At 39.9% G+C, this 19,879-nt stretch overlaps 1 protein-coding gene across 2 annotated transcripts; it reads left to right on the top strand.

Moving 5' to 3' along the window:
• Positions 1-6,668: 6,668 nt before the first annotated feature.
• paqr4a (progestin and adipoQ receptor family member IVa) lies at positions 6,669-14,473 on the top strand. 2 transcript variants are annotated; one of them, XM_074655957.1, is made up of 4 exons: positions 6,669-6,824; positions 7,655-7,797; positions 11,995-12,213; positions 13,908-14,473. In XM_074655957.1, the coding sequence occupies exons 1-4, from the start codon at positions 6,793-6,795 to the stop codon at positions 14,339-14,341; spliced, it is 828 nt and encodes a 275-aa protein (XP_074512058.1). In that variant the 5' UTR covers positions 6,669-6,792; the 3' UTR covers positions 14,342-14,473. The 2 variants fall into 2 exon arrangements, with proteins under 2 accessions (XP_074512058.1, XP_074512057.1); XM_074655956.1 differs by lacking the exon at positions 6,669-6,824 and having other exon boundaries at positions 7,375-7,797.
• The last annotated feature ends 5,406 nt before the right edge of the window (positions 14,474-19,879 follow it).

Here is a 19,879-nt window from a genome sequence, read left to right as displayed (position 1 = left end):
TATCAGTACTTTGTGCTTTTAAAGGCAAGGAAGCAGGACATGGGTGGGATGGGGGTGATGGGGGTGTGGAGGTGTAGGAGGGGTCTTTGAGAGAACAGAAGAGTGTGAAAATGGTTTGACAGGTTGATCAAACTACTTTTCTCACTTTTCGGTGGGCTGTGGTCAAACTAGGTGAGAAGAGAAGACTGTCACACTATAACACATATCAATTTCTCAAGACTATTCATCAGTTGTATATGATGCGCTGAGATCAAATTTTAGTCAGCCACTTTGAGAAAAACGGGGTGTTTCAGCAGCAAATACTGACACTGAGAAGAAAATGAATCTACATTAAAATAGACAAACAAAATAGAGCCACATCTGACCATTATAACATATTAAAAAATATTATTTATGTATACATACTAAACAAAAGTAAATCTAATATGGGGAAATGCATATATCTCTAATTGAGGGAGAAGAAACCGTTCATTTTTAGATTAGATTAGATGCTTTGTCATTGCACAGTGAGACAATGAAATGCAGTTTAGCATCTAATCAGCTTTGCATAAAGCAGTACAGAGTACTTTACACATGTATAAAGCAGTGGTTTTCAACCTTTTTCGGTTCGCGACCGATCAATTAACAACACAAAACAACGTCAAATATTGTCGAGAAACCCTCACAGATACTACATTTAGCATAAAAAATATGCTAAAATCATAATATAGCAAACTCAAGCCCAACAGTCAGTGTGCTGACTTGACTATGACTTGCTCAAAACTCGTGGGTACCGATAGAACCCCTTTTCATTGGCAGATCTTGAGGTCAGAGGTCAAGGGACCCCTTTGAAAATGGCCATGCCAGTTTTTTCCTCACCAAAATTTAGCGCAAGGTTGGAGCGTTATTTAGCCTCCTTTGCGACAAGCTATTATGGTATGCTTGGTATTAATGCATTCCTTAGGTTTTCTAGTTTAATATGATGAATTTAGCTTTAAAACTGAGCCTGCTACAACCTAAAAACCGCAAGTTGTGTTAATGCGTTAAAGAAATCAGTGGCGTTAAAACGAATTTGCGTAAATGCATTATCACTTAAACTTAGACAGCCCTAGTACAAACCATTCCCCAGTCTAAAATATGTTATTTTATTTTTCTCTCCACAACCATCTGGCGACCTCTGGAAATTGTCTTACGATCCCCTTAGGGGTTCCGACCCCCAGGTTGAGAACCACTGGTATAGAGGTATATGTAAATAATAAACAAGCAAGGTGTAGATATGATCTATACAGTAAGAAAACAGTATTATTTTGTGCAGCAAGTACGATACGATAATACTTTTGAGAGAACAGAAGAGCGTGAAAATGGTTTGACAGGTTGATCAAACCACTTTTCTCACATTTTGGTGGGGTGTGGTCCAACTAGGTGACAAGAGGAGACTGTCACACTATGACACATCAATTTCTCAAGACTATTCATCAGTTGTATATGATGCGCTGAGATCAAATTAGAGGTATATATAAATAATAAACAAGCAAGGTGTAGATATGATATATACAGTAAGAAAACAGTATTAATATGTGCAGCAAGTACGATACGATAATACTTTATTGCCAGACAGGTCTGAAATTTGTTTTGCATCACAGGAGCTCCATTTGCAACATCACAGAAAGGACAAAGACAAGAAACAAGGATACGTACATTTAAACATTACAATCACAGAAGACGATATTCAGGGCCCTTCAACGTACATTTGATCTGGGATTAGGCTCCATATTTAGTTTTAGGATTGACTGGTTTACAAAAGAGTGCTTCAGTCTAACCTTATTAAATCGTGGAACCCTGTATCTCTGATTTGATGGTAACAATTGATATTCACTGTTCAAAACATGGTTGGGGTCACACACACTGATTCTTTTCTTATTTTTAAAGCACGGCCCCCAAAATCCCCAAAAACACAAAAAAAACTGTCCGCTTGACAAATTATTCTCAAAAATGATTATTTTCCAGCACTTTCTGGTGAATATCACTGCCTCACTTGTATGTAGAAAACTTCCCAAGTTCATAAGCTTGAGAATTACACTTGCTGAATAACACCAGTCACTTCAATGAAATCTTTCCATCACTGTTGCACTTTCAAAATCATGCACCCGTCCTTCCGACTATTCCCACTTGGTTTTTAAAAGCAGTATTTCAGACGGTTGGTCCAGATGTTTTAGCCATTATTAATTACTCTCTGTCTACCAATATCTCCCCCTTCCAATTTTAAACATGCCACTGTTTACCCCATCTTGAAACCATCTCTGGATCCCTGTTTTAAGTCATTTTAGACCCATCTCTAAAGCTTGGGACAAACCTGAAGACTGCCATATGAAAAAAGGTTATTTGTTTTATTATTAGTGCTATTATTATTATTATTATTATTACTATTATTATTACTAGTATTATCATTATTATCATGATAATTATATTCAGTAGCCCACAGAAGTAAAGTTTGAAAGTATTTCAATACAAGCTAATCAGCATAGACTCACCTTTGTCTTGCGTGTTCACTGAATGTTGGAATCGGACTGTGAGCATCTATATCAGTACTTTGTGCTTTTAAAGGCAAGGAAGCAGGACATGGGTGGGATGGGGGTGATGGGGGTGTGGAGGTGTAGGAGGGGTCTTTGAGAGAACAGAAGAGTGTGAAAATGGTTTGACAGGTTGATCAAACCACTTTTCTCACATTTTGGTGGGCTGTAGTCAAACTAGGTGAGAAGAGAAGACTGTCACACTATGACACATCAATTTCTCAAGACTATTCATCAGTTGTATATGATGCGCTGAGATCAAATTTTAGTCAGCCACTTTGAGAAAAACGGGGTGTTTCAGCAGCAAATACTGACACTGAGAAGAAAATTAATCTACATTAAAATAGACAAACAAAATAGAGCCACATCTGACCATTATAACATATTAAAAAATATTATTTATGTATACATACTAAACAAAAGTAAATCTAATATGGGGAAATGCATATATCTCTAATTGAGGGAGAAGAAACCGTTCATTTTTAGATTAGATTAGATGCTTTGTCATTGCACAGTGAGACAATGAAATGCAGTTTAGCATCTAATCAGCTTTGCATAAAGCAGTACAGAGTACTTTACACATGTATAAAGCAGTGGTTTTCAACCTTTTTCGGTTCGCGACCGATCAATTAACAACACAAAACAACGTCAAATATTGTCGAGAAACCCTCACAGATACTACATTTAGCATAAAAAATATGCTAAAATCATAATATAGCAAACTCAAGCCCAACAGTCAGTGTGCTGACTTGACTATGACTTGCTCAAAACTCGTGGGTACCGATAGAACCCCTTTTCATTGGCAGATCTTGAGGTCAGAGGTCAAGGGACCCCTTTGAAAATGGCCATGCCAGTTTTTTCCTCACCAAAATTTAGCGCAAGGTTGGAGCGTTATTTAGCCTCCTTTGCGACGAGCTATTATGGTATGCTTGATATTAATGCATTCCTTAGGTTTTCTAGTTTAATATGATGAATCTAGCTTTAAAACTGAGCCTGCTACAACCTAAAAAACGCAAGTTGCGTTAATGCGTTAAAGAAATCAGTGGCGTTAAAACGAATTTGCTTAAATGCATTATCACTTAAACTTAGACAGCCCTAGTACAAACCAGTCCCCAGTCTAAAATATGTTATTTTGTTTTTAATATTTTATTTTATTTTTCTCTCCACAACCATCTGGCGACCCCTGGAAATTGTCTTACGACCCCCTTAGGGGTTCCGACCCCCAGGTTGAGAACCACTGGTATGGAGGTATATATAAATAATAAACAAGCAAGGTGTAGATATGATATATACAGTAAGAAAACAGTATTAATATGTGCAGCAAGTACGATACGATAATACTTTATTGTCAGACAGGTCTGAAATTTGTTTTGCATAACAGCAGCTCCATTTGCAACATCACAGAAAGGACAAAGACAAGAAACAAGGATACGTACATTTAAACATTACAATCACAGAAGACGATATTCAGGGCCCTTCAACGTACATTTGATCTGAGATTAGGCTCCATATTTAGTTTTAGGATTGACTGGTTTACAAAAGAGTGCTTCAGTCTAACCTTATTAAATGGTGGAACCATGTATCTCCGATTTGATGGTAACAATTGATATTCACTGTTCAAAACATGGTTGGGGTCAGAAACGATGGTGTTAGCCAGCCTTAAAATGTTATTATGATAGGCTGATTCATAGATTATAAAATATTAAAAAATATTATTTATGTGTACATACTAAACAAAAGTAAATCTAATGATTATTGCTCAGGCAAAATATATAATGCAGAGGTATAAGTAGCCAGTAGTATGAATAAATAGGAATACAATAGAGGTGAGATATCTACAGTGTGGACAGCAGTACAAATATGTTTGAGTTGTAAGGGCAAACATGTATAATATGAAGGCATTATGAAAAAACATGTATATATTTTTTTTATTATCCACAACTCTCCACCACTTTCTGCAGAATTGGGATTAATTGATTGTAATATTAACCACATCTAATCAACATGTGACATGTGGGTTGTCCAGATTCGTGAAGGGGGGTCTTGTTCGTCACAGTCCCACAGAGGTGTGGTTGTAGGCGGCTACATGTCATATACAGACCGGTCTAGGCAGCAGAGAGGGGTGAGAGGTGGAGGTGGTGTGATTCATCCACATCTTCAACACTTCTCTCCTATTAGAGGATTACAGCGCGTCACCTGCTGCCTTCAAGTGCTCCTCGGAAATCTCTAAATCAACCTGCATCTTTTGCTTTTGTGCAGTAATAATAGCAAAATTGACACTATAAATGACAGTATTTTTGTTGTTGTTGTAATATAGAAGTCAAGCAACATGTTACTTCTATGAGATTTGAGCACTGCACTGAAACTGCCTGGATAGTGACTCATTTATGCATATCCTATACCAGGGGTCAGCAACCTGCCTCTCTGGAGCCACTCTCCTCAGCCCCTCTCCAGTGGCTCCCTGTGGATTTTTTGAAAATGGAAATGAATAACTGTGTTTTGTTTATATTTTCATTTTTATTTATCATTGATGTAGGTCTATGGTACGACGGTACAACGGGTTTTTAGGGCCACATTGAGGGAAAAAAATAAATCTGAGATTTCGAGAATAAAATCATAATATTATGAGAATAAAGTCATAATATTATAAAGTAGTAATTTTACGTGTTATTTTCTTTTTTTCTCGTTATGTTATGACTTTATGATCCTCACTGCATTAGACTTATATACTCTATATTTAGACTTAGACTACCTTCATCACAATGCTCAAATGTTTTGCGGCTCCAGACAGATTTCTTTTTTTTTTTTTTTTTGCCTAAAATGGCTCTTTTGATAGTAAAGGTTGCTGACCCCTGTCCTATACTAATAAATATAATTTAGTTTCTCTGGTATAATCATAGTATTCAGAAAATTACACATCTAGGCTTTTAGACACTTAATTATAATATCACTACAGAAGGAAAATACAAATTTTTGCTTTAATAATAACTGATAAATAATTTAAAAAAAGGTCTTTCTGTTTATCATGTGAGCTCAGGTGGTAACTGCAATATTTCCGGCTGTATTGAACGCAGCTGTAGCTCAGTCAGTGTTGGCATTTTATGCTACAGAGCCAAGTGCCGCCAAGCAGCATGGAACTACACCCAGTAAAGTAGAATAAGACCGGAAGTTAAAGGTGTTCCCCTTCAAAATAAAATGTTATCTTTAAATAAAATTCAGTTAAAGGGACTGTTTGTAACTTTTTACACGTATAAATCTACCGGGTCAGTTTCACATGCGCGCTCGCATATGCGCGCTCGCGTGTGGCTACGCTGTTCAGACTCAGACTCCAACACAAACTACACGGAAGCACCAAAACCACAAAGTTATACCTAGTGAAGACCGTCTTGCAAAACAGTGTTGGCGGCGGTCGTAGTATGCGGGGGAGACCGTAGCTTTGGTCTCCAGGGCCAGAGTCTCTGCTGTACTCTGCTCCTCTGCTCCGCTGGATGATCTCTGCATGCATTTATTTATTTTTAGTGCATGTTGTTCTCTCATGGTGCATATTCTAATAAAGTTGTATTTAATCTAAGAAAACCTGGGGTTAGATAGTATTATTATTGCTACTTACTATTTTACAAAATGTTGGAATTTTATGTCATGTTTAAATTTATCTTTCATGTACTAATGGTAATGGATGGACTTGCATTTATATAGTGCTTTTCTAGTCTTCCGACCACTCAAAGCGCTTTACACTACATGTCAGCATTTACACACACATTCATACACTGATGGTAGAGGCTGCTAAGGTGCCAACTTTGCCCATCCAGATCTGATCTCAATTACTCATTCACACATCAATGGCTATGCCTTCGGGAGCAATTTGGGGTTAAGTGTCTTGCTCAAGGACACATCGACATTTGATCCGGAGGAGCCGGGGATCAAACCACCGACCTTCCGATTGGTGGACAACCTGCTCTACCCTCTGAGCCACAGAGAAGCCAAAGACAAATTTCCACTAAGGTGGACAATAAATTCAAAGTAAATTATTTCAATGTTTGCAAGTTGTAGCTAGTATATAAATATGGCACGTTCATATATATGCAGTTTGTTTTATTTTGAAATCGGGTGAATGGAAGTGTCGTCATTGTTGTTGCTATGTAACTTGACGTTCGGTGTGAAGCGGCGATGCAGGGGACTTAAAGGCCGCCAGGAGAAGAAGACTCCCTCATTTCAAGTGAATACAGCCAGCACAGACACTATTATGGGAAACAAATGGATAAAACAGATGTTGAAGTAAGTGAATGAAAGCTTTGCGGACCGGACCTCGTGTGTTTGGAGCCACCCTACTCAGATATCTGCTGCTGCTTCTCCAGTCACAGTCACAGGACATCATCATCGGTAGTAGCCGACTCACCCGGCTTGCTAGCCACAAATCTCTGCTCCACAATCACGGATCTTTTTAAAAAAAAAATAGCGTTACGAAAGCTAGCCAAACGGATCTGACCCCAGTTTGCTCTCATTAAAGTAAAGGTATGACCCTGCTAGTCCTCACATCTGACCGCTAGGATCTAAGCTAGCATCATCTGGAGGTGTTGGATGGACGCGTTGCTCAGCAGCAGCAGCAGCAGCATCCCAACCGCCGCACCGGAATACTAACTATCTAACTAACTAACTAACTGAGGAGGAAGTGTCTCCATCATGACGAGGACCAGTCTGCTACTACTGCTGCTTCTCCACAGTCATGTTGTTGTTGTAGATGCCACATGTAAATGACCGTCCTGAGCTCACACCATCATGTATGTGGCTGGCCGTGTCTGTCTCCAGCCCTGCGGATGACACTCACACAGGTACCGGCGGTTCACAGCGACCAGCGGCGGCGCTAAGCAACCGTTGCCGGGGTGTTGGTGGTTGGTTGGTTGCTGTGAGAGACTTGAAGCTATTGGAGGCTATAACAGCACAATTATAGGAACAACCCCCCTAAAACAAACACCAATGGTATCCCATAAGGTTTTCGTCGCAATAATCTTATTAAATGTGTATATAGGTGTACAGTCTGTTTTTTACTTATTCGGAGGAGTCATTTTAACGGTCCTGTTTGCTATGGCGTTTTTGAATGGACCCAGGCTGCTGGACTGGGCGAGTTCACCTCCACATCTTCAGTTCAACAAATACGTCCTGACGGGATACCGGCCGATCTCCTCTGTGCAAGACTGCATCAGGAGCCTGTTTTACCTGCACAATGAACTTGGAAACATATACACTCACGGTGAGTACAACAATCCTGCAATGAACTGCTGCTTAGTGAGAAGGTGAGATTTCTTAATCACAGTACAGATGTTGTACCTGGTGAAGGATGCCAAGCCAGATGTTGCACTTAAAGGTCCCATATTATAAAAAAGTGAGATTTTCATGTTTTTTTTTATTATAAAGCAGGCTAAAGTCCTATATAAATACTGTGAAAGTATATATATTAAAATGAGCATGGGACCTTTAATTCACAGTACAGATATTGTACCTGCTGAAGGATGCAAAGCCAGACTTTGCACTAAAGCCTAGACAATTTGCTCACATGACCACATTTTTTTTTTCCAACTAAGAATATTTGAAAATATAAGCCTGTTTAGGTTTAAAAACTATTGAAGAGAATCATTAAAAAAAAACAAAAAACTAAATATGTATTTGTTGCATAGTGTTTGACAGGTATATTAAGATTCCATATTGTAAAAAGTGCGATTTTCAAGTCTTTCATATTATAAAGCAGGTTTAAAGGGACTGTTTGTAAGATTCAGAATGGCTTGTTTACAGCGACACCTGTGGCCGTTAAATCAACGAAAGTCAGCGTCGGGCTCGCGCTTGTGCACACACTAAATAGACATGAACGAGCATTGCTCAAAACAGTGAGGCGACACACGTCAGCTAAAACCACAATATCACTCTATATTTCACGTGAGGTGGAGCGAGCTGAGTGAAGGCAAGCAGGCAGAGGAGCAGAGTACAGCAGAGACTCCGGTCCCGGAGACCAAAGCTACGGTCTCCCCCGCGTCCTCCGACCGCGGCCAACACTGTTTTGCAAGACGGGCTTCACTAGATATAAATTTGCGGTTTAGGTGCTTCCGTTTAGTTTGAGTTGGAGTCTTGTCTGAACAGCGTAGCCACACGCGAGCGCGCATATGCGAGCGCACATTGGACACCGACTTGGGTGATTTATACGTGTAAGAAGTTACAAACAGTCCCTTTACAGGTCCGATGTTGCAAAAAGTGAGATTTGCATGTCTTTTACATTATAAAAGCAGGTTTAAGTGCTATATAAATACCGTTAAACGATCAAAACGCTCAATATATGGAGAAATAAACACAGTCTGCATTCAGAAATTGCGCGTTTGAAACAAGCTGTTAGGATTTCTGGCCATTTGTGATGTCACAAATATACAATATATAGATCATTACACGGTTTTAAACATAAACATTCTAAATGTGTCTCAGTTTATTTCCTGTTGCAGTGTATGTAAATAACATCAGCTAACAGGAAGTAAACATGGACCCAACCTGTTGTACAGGTATATTCAGGCAGACAGTGTGAGGAAAATAAAGTTTTTTTGAACATTACAGCATGTAAACATGTTCTAGTAGAAACACAAAATACAAGTATTAACCTGAAAATGAGCACGATATGGGACCATTAATACATGGACAATTAATTTGAGAGTGATAGGTTGGTTTTGGTGACTAATTACATTTACTCAGGTGATGCACTGTACAATTTTGAGGCTCTTGCACTTAACTTCAGTAGCTATGCTACTTTATATTTCTACTCCACTACATTTTAGAGGGAACTAATTGTACTTTTTATCCAATAAATGTATTAGACAACTGTAGCTACTAGTTTAGATTATGATTTTACATAAAAAAACACATGTTCAACTTATAAAATGTGACACATTGTTAAAGATTAAACTACCCAACAGTGTATACTGTGGAAAGGCTGCAACTAACGGTTATTTTCAGCATATTTTTTGGAATTATAAAATGCCTTTTTAGTCTATGAAACATAAGAATAGTGGGAAATATTCCCAATCACAACTTCCCAGAGCGCACGTGATGTCTTCAAATGTATTGATTTGTCCGAGCAACAATCCAAAACCCCAAATATTCAGATTCCAAAGATATGTGACAAAAAAAGCAGCAAATCCTCTCATGTGAGATATTTTAATCAGTGTTTTTGCTTTAAAAATGACTGAAATGATTAATGGAAGATCGAAATAGTTGCAGTATATTTTTAGTTAGAATCTGCTCCAGCTGTAGTAAAAGTAAAACAGTTAGTGTAAATGCTACTTCCACATTAATGCATCGGTAACACTTTTCCAATATTATGAAGAACAACTGTCGGGCTGTTTGTCTGCGTAATAAGTACTTTTACTAAAATAAGATTTTGAGAGCAGTACTTTTACTTGTAATGGAGTATATTTACACAGTTTTATTGCTATTTTTTACTTTAGTAAAAGATCTGAATAGTTATAAACATAGTACATAGAAAATATAAATATAAACATAGAAGTGAATTGAATAGATCGGCCCCATTGTCACCGATACCCGATCCAGTTGTATGAGTCAGTGTTGGCCCGATATCTGCTCCGTGCATTCAATTGTATATTGTATGGTGCCAAACTGAAGAGTGAATTTGGATTAATAATTCAATTAACTATAAACAGGTTTCAAGCCAGCTTTGTCTCTCCGCTAACAAGCGGAAGTTTGACAAAAATGTTTCTATTCAACTGAACTGCACATAACAGGAATTGCCCGGAGTGGCTTTTTCATCTGATCCATGGTTACACAACAATACGCCATTCTTTTAATAGGTTGGCGCAGGCCAAAATTAATTGCAGTAATGTGTTAATCTGTACAGACAGAGGTGAGACTGATGTGTCGGCTTGTTAGCAATCTGCATGGTGTTCTTCTGTTTTCGGTCAGTGATTAGACTGCCAATAGCATGACCTGTTACTACCGTAAAATACATCCTAGAGTCGTAGAGAGTGCAGTACATCATCAGTGTGTTCACAGGCTTCTGAGACAACTTCCTCATTATGAAGGTCATCACAGTAGAGTATTTATTGATGTATTTTATGTCGTAGAACAAAACATTATAATCTCTTAAACTTGTGTTTACCACAGACCTTATTTCATGCATCTAAAAAAAAAAAAACATTCAAAAAAACCATTGACTTCCAGATGAGGGAACCAGAAGTGCTATAGCTCATTTCCGGGTTTTAGGACTCATTCCTGTAGCACTTTATAATAAGGCAGCGATGTTTAATCCAATGAGCTTTTGTCCAATTCTCCAAATTTAGAAGCAAAGATGCACAGAGCTGTGTTTTTAACTCAGGTGGAACATTGTTGTTTTGTTGTAACATTTCAGGTTAAGTTTCATGAGCCGGTTTGTTTTACATATAAACTGAAAACATCCTGCCCGCAGCTCAGCTCTCAGACACTTCACCGAGTTCATGCCTTCAGAGGAGGTCCTCTCTACTGTATTCAACCCTGAGTGAGACTGAGTACGGCTGGTCGGCTCAGGACGAGCGGGGGGAGGAGCAGAGATAACACACTTAAAATAGATGTGTTACAGTAGAAGGCATTGCCAGTATCACCTGGCCGGGACAAATGCCTTGACATTGGGAAAGGCAGAGTGAGCAAAAAAAAGGGAAGGCAGTGCAATATGTGTGTCGTAGAGTGATAAATGATCGTAACAACTATATGTGGATCAAATTTCAAGGTCTGGGTTTTTGCTCACATAGCAGTGAACACCTCGCCCAATAGAGAAACTTACATTGGAGCTATGTAGCTATTTGAGATATGGCCCTTTGCTGCATCAAAATAAGAATTTAGTGTTAGCTTTCCCTCAAAGGATAACACTGAACTGATACGTTTGTGCCAATCATGTAGCTTTCTGCCATGCTCCACATTATTCTTGCTGGTGTCTGCACACACTCAGCACAGTGGGAAGCCCTTCACGGCCACTCATTCTTGTACAGTTTAAAAAATAACGTCAAAATGTCTTTGAAAGTCCTGAGCCAGATAATCCATCACAATAAACATGACACCTCGATTTGGTTTTGTCAAAGTTTCCGTTTTGTTTTATCGTGCTTGAACTGGTGGTTTTCTTATCAGTGTGCACATTACCTCAGGCTTTGAAGAAGAAAGAAGAAGAACACTTCTAACAGTATATAATCCTTCAAAATATGCTTTACAAATATTAGTGTGAAAATATGTAATTAGGAACAGAAGACATTGCATAATGATTGCACAAAAAGTACACGACACTGAGTGCAACAAAGGTATTCTCATTTTTACCTGAAAGTGTTTCAGGTTTGTTTGTGTTGAGTGTTGGCAGGATCTTTAATTACAGTTCAGGTAAAACCTGCTCTAACAACCTGTACTGTCTCTGTCTCTCTGCCCTCCCTCCTTCCAGGCATCCCTTTGGTTTGCTTCCTGGTGCTGCTGCCTCTCAACATCCCCTGGTCTCAGATCAGCGTAACATGGTTGGGCGTTGTGCACTTCCTGGCTTGCCTGTCGCCCCAGCTGGGCTCGGTGCTCTACCACCTCTTCATGAACCACGAGGGAGGCGAGCCCGTCTACCACACCCTCCTCAAACTGGACGTGTGTGGAATCTGCATGATCAACACATTGGGTGAGCCTTTCTCTTCTCTTCAAACTCAGCAGATTTCTTCACCGTTTATCATTTTGGATTCAGCCGGCCTTCTGTTATTGCTGCTCTGTTTACTTTGAGGGTGGAACTTTTCTTTATTGATCTTCTATGATTTCCCATGCAAATATTTTGCTTGGAGCTGCACCAGCACTGACTTGTCAGAACATATTTGACTACTGAGTCATTTGGCCAATGTAAGCAATGATCCAAGTTCTAAAATGACTATTGATCTGACCTTGCTGCCTGTATTAGCCTATTAAAACCAATATGTAGTAATTCATATTTTGACATGAGACTGGATTTCTATGTTTTATTATATCAACATACAACTTAAAGGGTAATATTTGTACCAGTATTTTTTTTTCCTTAGAGACAATATTAACCACCCCTAGTTTAAATGTAATACTACTATTCTAATGTATAGAATCATATAATAGATACTGAGTCCCAAAAAATGTTGATATTCTTTATGTCAATGTTGTTTGACTCTAGCATCTAGGCTTGAAGATTTGGCCTTTCTTTTCTTTGAAACTTAGTGAATAGGTAATCATAAAGACTATTCTGGCAGGATGAGGTCCTAAGGAAGACCCTAGGTCTCGGGCTGCAACTAACAATTTGTTATTTTCTTTGTCTAGGGCTCGGTAATATGACGATATATATCGTCAAAACGATATAAAAATGTCTATCATATATATTTTTCTATATCGTTTCTATCGCGATAAAGGCTAGGTCTATATTTATTTATTTTTCCTCGATAATTTCACTTAAAACTGTTGCGTTCATTTTACACTCAGGTTCTTAAAATTAGAAAATACTCTGTACTTTTGTCTAGTATTTAATCCACATGAAAAAAGGCTTTACCATGTGGTTATTTCATACATATTTATTGAATTACTAGAAAACATGCTCTATCGTTATATAGATATACAGTAGTTATTGAGATATGAAATGACCTATAATGTGAGAGAAGATTTTGGCCATATCACCCAGCCCCCGCTTTGTTTTAAATTGTCAGAAAATAGAATAAAAAGACCCATCACAATTCCCCAGAGCCCTAGTTGGCATCTTCAAATTATTCGCTTTGTCCAAAAAAACACTCCAAAACCCAAAGATATTCAATTTATCGTCACATTTGAGAAGCTGGCGTCAGACAATTTTTGGAATTTTTGCCTAAGAATGAGTTGTTGAGTTGAGTTGAGTTAGTTGTCTGTCAATCGGCTGATGGAATAGTTGACTAATCGTCTGAGCTCCAGATGAGTCTAATAAAACCAAACTCTTTTCAGTCTACAAAGTTAAGTCTCCTTTGTTAAACATAAAGTCCTCTGCTCCGCATGGACTTGATGATTTTTTTTCCGCATTTCAGCAAATTTTCATTTTTCTGCTGGTGAGAAGTTTTTTTTATTTCATCAAAGCTTCCACATCCAAAAAAAGCTTAGTTTCCTGAGGAGCTTCCACATGACTCCCACATGAATGCTCGTGCTCCATTTAACACAGTCAGGCAGCGACTAAACATCAGAGGATCTGAATGCTGATCACCACACTCTGAAAGAGCAGTGTCACACAAGGTTCAAACAATTTGACCTCTGTGCGCTGTGGCTTGCACCAGGCGTTACATTGCTGCTGAGTCGGGCTCCCTTCTCGATGCTGACTCTCCTTTGTGTGTTTTCTTGTCTCAGGGGCACTGCCCATTGTCTACAGCACGCTACTGTGCTACCCGTTCATTCGCACCGTGGCCCTGTTAGTCTACATCCTGCTGTCCAGCCACGCCATCTACTGCGCCGTCACGGCTCGGAGCAGCGTTCGCCGGCTGCGCTCCTTCGCCTGGCAGGTGCTGTTCCGCTTTTCCTTCTTCCTGCTGCGCTGGGCGGGCCTGGGTGGCGGCAGCCCCACCTCGTTACGCCACTTCCTCATGATGGATGCGCTGGCCGTGCTGGGCGGGGTCATCAACATCACGCGCATCCCGGAGCGCTTCCGCCCGGGCCTCTTTGACTACTGGTGCAACAGCCACCAGATCATGCATGTACTGGTGGTAGGCTCCATCCTTTACCTGCACTGGGGGGTGCTGGACGACCTGCTGTGGATCAACAGCTACAACTGCTCCTCAGACTGACGCCCCCTGCAGCCCCCACCCCTCACAAGGAGCAATGGGACGTAAGGACCTCTGAGGGGAGGGGGTTCTCTGCAGAGGGAAGGGGGGAGGAATCAGGGGGAACTGATGCAGTGAGGTGAGACAATATGTTCTCCGTGCATGTGTTCACCTCGTGCGCTCAAACTCAGAATGTTCATATCTACGTCCATCTTGGTACTTTGTGCGAATGCAGGAGAAAGTATGTCAAGTAACACGCACAAGCATTTTGACTCTGTCACTCTCCGTAAACATGGACACACAGGTGTATACAGACACACACACACACACACACACACACATGGAAATATTTCAAACACTAAATTTCATGACTGAGTATTGAACACTATAAAGTCTTAAGTAAAGGCTCTAGTAAAAGGTTACTGCTGAGTCTCAAGCCTTTACTTAATAATAGAAGTTTTACCTGAGCATTAGTCGATGTGGTTGGCTAAGACAGTCTGTGGCTAAAGACATCACATGCTCAATTCCTCTCAGATGTCACTGTTGCTACCTATGCAGCACATCCATATCTCAACTCATGCACATCACACACACACTCAGACACCCTCACACCTATATTTTTATACTACATGCACATACTGTCAGTGCTGCACAAAGCACCCATAGAGTTTTCACTACGTCCAACTGAGTGAGTTTTACTGGACTGGTTGTTCTGTCCGTGTATCCCTGTTTTATGCCACTGCCTCTTTATTTATGTGTGTGTCTGTCTGATTTGTCCAAAAGATGACGAGGAAGTGAAGAAGGGCAAGGGGGTTTATTCCTGAGTGTGCTGGCATGTTGGATTACTTACTTCAGGTGGCTTGGATGACACATTACAATCAATTGTGCAGTGTCATGTGTTTCGTTTGCACCTGAGCTCAGTGCCAATGACGTACTGTAAAAAGAAAGTGCACACGTTTACAAACTATGTTGCTCGGTGGCATTACTGTTCGCCAAACTTTTGCTGATGGGAACAAAGCAAAGTCGTCGTTATTTATTCTTGCACATATATGATAACCTCCAATTGTAACGGAGATTGTCGCCACTATTTCCTTTTCCTTAGGTTTTTATAATTGTTAAGTTATAAACTGAGTGCTGAGTTTTGTTCTGTACAAAAGCCCTCTAATGTGCATTTTAAAAGGACAGAGCAGACATGAACTAGCACTCTGATGATAATATGTTTTTCACTGAAATGCCATCATGTGTACATTAGATTGTGATGTACATGTGGCAGCAAGATGCACTGAAAGTTAAGGGGTTGCCACTTTATAATTGCCAATTTTCAAGGTACCTTCATTGTAAGTTACTAAATAATTACAACACTACAGTTAAAAAAGACCTGTGTATTGGCACAATATGCACAAATACTGTAATGAAACATGTCATATTTATTCAGTTGTATTTATTTGCTGATGCACGTAACATCATGTTTCTGCCAGCTGTTAAAGCAGTTTACGTTGTTGCTGTGCAGGATCACAGGCTGACAGATCAAGTTAGAGGTCAGAGAAAATCTTTTGTTTTATTCAAACCGTGCAAATCCAGAGGATTAGCTCCTCATATTCTCCCCACACACTTTTTTTCCCAGCGAGTTTTGACTCCTCAGTCACACAGTAATGTTGTAGAAAAACATCGGTCACATAACGTTCCCAATAATCAGCAAGAAAAATAACATTGTTATGTGACATTTAAAACTTGTGCAGCCTTCTTCTAAAGATATGTTATTTATTATTTATGTCAATTTTCCTTGGGCTTGAATGAAAATGGTTTTAATGTATTTGCACATTATTGCCATTGTTTACGCTTCCTTATTTAAATGCGGCGCTTTTGCTCTGCAGCTGGATTTTGTGTTCTGTGAGTAGCACCTTTTTTATAACATGGATAGACGTTTAAAATGTAATAGTATTTTATCAAGCTGGCCAAACCAAACAGGAATGAACCCCTGTGCCCTCCTGTCATGTACTGTATAAGTTCTGTGCGAATGTCCATGATTGATTTGCCACTATGTTCCTCTGTGGTATTTCAGTCACTACTCTTGAGTTAAAGAAACTGTTGCTCTGTTCCTTCATGCTCAAGACTAGTGGTTGAAGTGCCATTTCTTTTCCACAGGCACACTTTACTTTCTTAATGACACTGCACTTGTTTCCCCATGCCAACAGTCACAGCCGCCCACTGACTCGTTGCCAATCCCGTCAGACCCACTTCATCTTGCCAAATTAGCCGCGTCTGAGGTGTAGCACACATGCTCTGCTTCCTGTGCTAACACTGACTCATAGATGAAGAAGGATTTCCCACAGTCTTAATCACGTACGCTAGCCTCAGACTGCGTCCCCCCCGCCCCTCCCCTCTCCTCGATAAGGAGTCAGATACTTGTGTCTGCTAGTCTCACTCTGACACAATGATTATTACCGTCTATGACCGTGGTACAATGTAAAAGCTGAAACTAATGTATTGTTGGCCATTGAATGAAACTGAAAAAATGCATGAAAGTAGCTCTAAAAACAAAACCTGATGTCTCCTAGTGTTAGCTAAGCGTTTGTTCACCGTAGATAATCCACAGACCATGTCACGGGAGGGCATGGGGGGGGGGCGGGGGGGCGGTGATTGATCGGATCAGATCAGAGACATTACTTCACTATCAAATAAACTGCACTGTTCATCGTTCTCAAAAGGGCTTTGGATTAAAGTAAATTACAATTCTGAAACATATTTAAAGTCCATATAAATAATGTAAATACCTGTATGTAGATTATATATACATACAGTGCAAACAATATACCCTGATTCATTTTTGATACAAACACAATATGTTAAGGGAAGAAAATATAGGATAAGAAGAAATGGGATTAACTGCTGCTCTCTTTCACAGCCAAAGCGAATTATGAGAGATGGAAGCAGACGCGGCTCGGTGCGGTGCTTCAGATTAATATCAAAGACATGCGTTTGCTTAGCTGTGTCCATATGTACGTGAACAACACAGAGAAAAAAATACTGAAGTTGGTTTCAGTGCTAATGTAGAGTTGTTTGACCTTTTGTGACCCTAACTAAGAATGCTTTTGATCATTTAAATGTAACCACTTTTTTTAGACACGTGGGAATTTGAATATTGGCGGGCATGTGAATACCTCGTGACTACCACTGGTCTATCTATGCATTATCAGCCGAAGGATACGTAACAGTGAAGTCGACTTGCGTTCGTTCGAAACAGCTGTAACGGAGGGCTTCGCTCCAACATCCTGGGTCTCCCACTTCTCAGGGTGCCATAACAGTAGCTGTAACATCCAAGGCCTGACCTCTGCTGTCTGAAACATGGCTGCGAGACTTTCATCTACCTCCACCTGTCCTCTTTGTCCAGTCTGTTCATGCTATGAACTGGGTAACAGGTTGGACAGATGGGAGACAGAAGGTGGAAAGGGAGTATTTCTCTGAAAACCATGTTACAGGAGTGGAACCTGGCCAGAAAATTTTTCCTTTTGTCTGTATGTTAAATAAATAAAAAAAGACATGATGTATGAACACATCTCTTAACAAAACAAAATTCATTTTTTAATATAACACAGGTGCCGGATAGCCTGTTTAATGACCTGTTTATAATGGACTACCTGTATTGTTATATACTGATTACTATGATAACTGTTATTGTGTGGACCCTAATGATGACACTGGTCTATGTGTACAGATAATGAGACAAGCCCTTTCTTTTAGAATGAAGGGAGCTTTCTGGAGGGTCTGTCTGTTATCGTCTCTTCATATCTGCAATGTCACGGCATTTTTAAACTGACAACGGAGCGAGTGTGGCTCCACCTAGTGGACCTTCATGTGCACTGATGCAGGCATTACTGTAGCCATACTGCAGGCAAATGAAAATAACTGACAGCTTGTGATGCTGTCCGCGCTGGTTTGCAGTTATTTTTATTTATATTTCCAGACTATGTATGTTGACATGTGTGTATGAGCTCTCCTGTAGAACCCATACAGGCATGAAATCTGTATGTTGTCAAATTTGCTTTGTCCCTTTTTTTGCACTGACGGGGCGCTGACTGCATCCCCAGAGAGTGCCTCATTATCCAGTCTGTGTGCTTGCAAATTAATGTGCACGAACACAGACACACAGTTTGTTCCTGTGCTGTAGTTCACACATCTGTCCAACCTTAGTGTCCTGTGTAACAGACAGGCTCTCACACTCCTCAGTCTCCAGCAACGATTGTGCAATAAACTGAAGTCTATATTTTTAAAGCTGCCTACAGGCCATCTCTTCTTTTCATGTTTCTTTTATTGAGATGTGCATGTGCGTTTGTGAGGAACAATTTGAGTTTAAGGAGTGGAAAGTGATGACATTTTGGTTGGTCCTCACCAGACTTTGTTTCAGGGAAGTTAGAATTATGTTAAAGGTTGATGTTATGCATGTAGTTGTAATGGTTAGCTAGGGCAGTGTTTCCAGACTGGGGGATTTTCTGCACAATTGAGCAGCTTTTTATCTGATTGCATGGGTAAAAATGCTTTTGGCGGGGTTGTGATCATTTGGGCAGGATTTTTCCACCAAAAGGTTAAGCTATATTCCAATCAAACGGGCCCTCTTCTTTTTTTAATTAATATAGAGTAGAGGTTAACACAGGAGTGGACTTTCACTCCCGTCCCATCCCACTCCTACAAAAACACTCCTGTCCCGTCCCGTTACCGGGTTTATTCATATTAGAACTGCATATTTATATATAAAAACTGAGCAATTATTATGAGTTTTTCCCTGTTCTGTCTCAGTCACGTGAAGAATAGTGAAACTGACTCCCATCCCGCGGGAATCCCACATGATTCTCGAAAAATGTCAGCCTATAGAGCTATCATTGGGATGGATGGTGCCAAGTTTATTACAACTAGGCTAAAACAGTTTTATTCAGTCGGACTTTTTTGATCTCCTGAAATTGATAGCTTCTTTAAGTTAAAGGTGCTCTATACGATATCCAGAGCTAGTTAGTTTATTTGTTATGTAAAGATATAGAAGAGTAATGTCTACCTGTGCAGAGAATGAAGTCACTCTCCCTCTGTGTGTGTTATCCGGGTTTCTCCTCGCATTGTTGCCATCGCCGGGCTGGTCATGCATGCATATAGTGCATGTTCATGCATGTGAGCGTGCCTTACTAGCTTGCATAGGGCCCCCTGTCTGCACAGCTATCATACGGCGGTTACAGCTGATAATGTCGTCGCAGAAGCGTACAGTAGCACCCACCCTTCGTTTCCCCTCAGGTTAACACTGTTCGAGGCGCCGGCTCAGCCGTCGCCATGTTGAGAGTTGTGCAGAGACGATAGAAATGCTCACAATTTCGTGTAGAGCACCTTTAAAATTGGGTTCAGTATTAGAACAAGTGTAATATTGGTTAAAGTAGATCCTCACAAATACTGTAAAAAACTGAGAGAAATCAAGAAAGGTCAAATATAGTGTCTGCTTTTTCCATAATAGACCCCCAATATATAATTTTGTTTGAAATCAGAGTACAGATAATCAAGAATAAGTAATCATGAAGCATTTTT

The sequence above is a fragment of the Sebastes fasciatus genome, chromosome 13 (assembly GCF_043250625.1).
Source record: "Sebastes fasciatus isolate fSebFas1 chromosome 13, fSebFas1.pri, whole genome shotgun sequence".
In the NCBI taxonomy this organism is placed as follows: domain Eukaryota; kingdom Metazoa; phylum Chordata; class Actinopteri; order Perciformes; family Sebastidae; genus Sebastes; species Sebastes fasciatus.
This window is presented reverse-complemented; position numbering and strand designations above follow the sequence as displayed.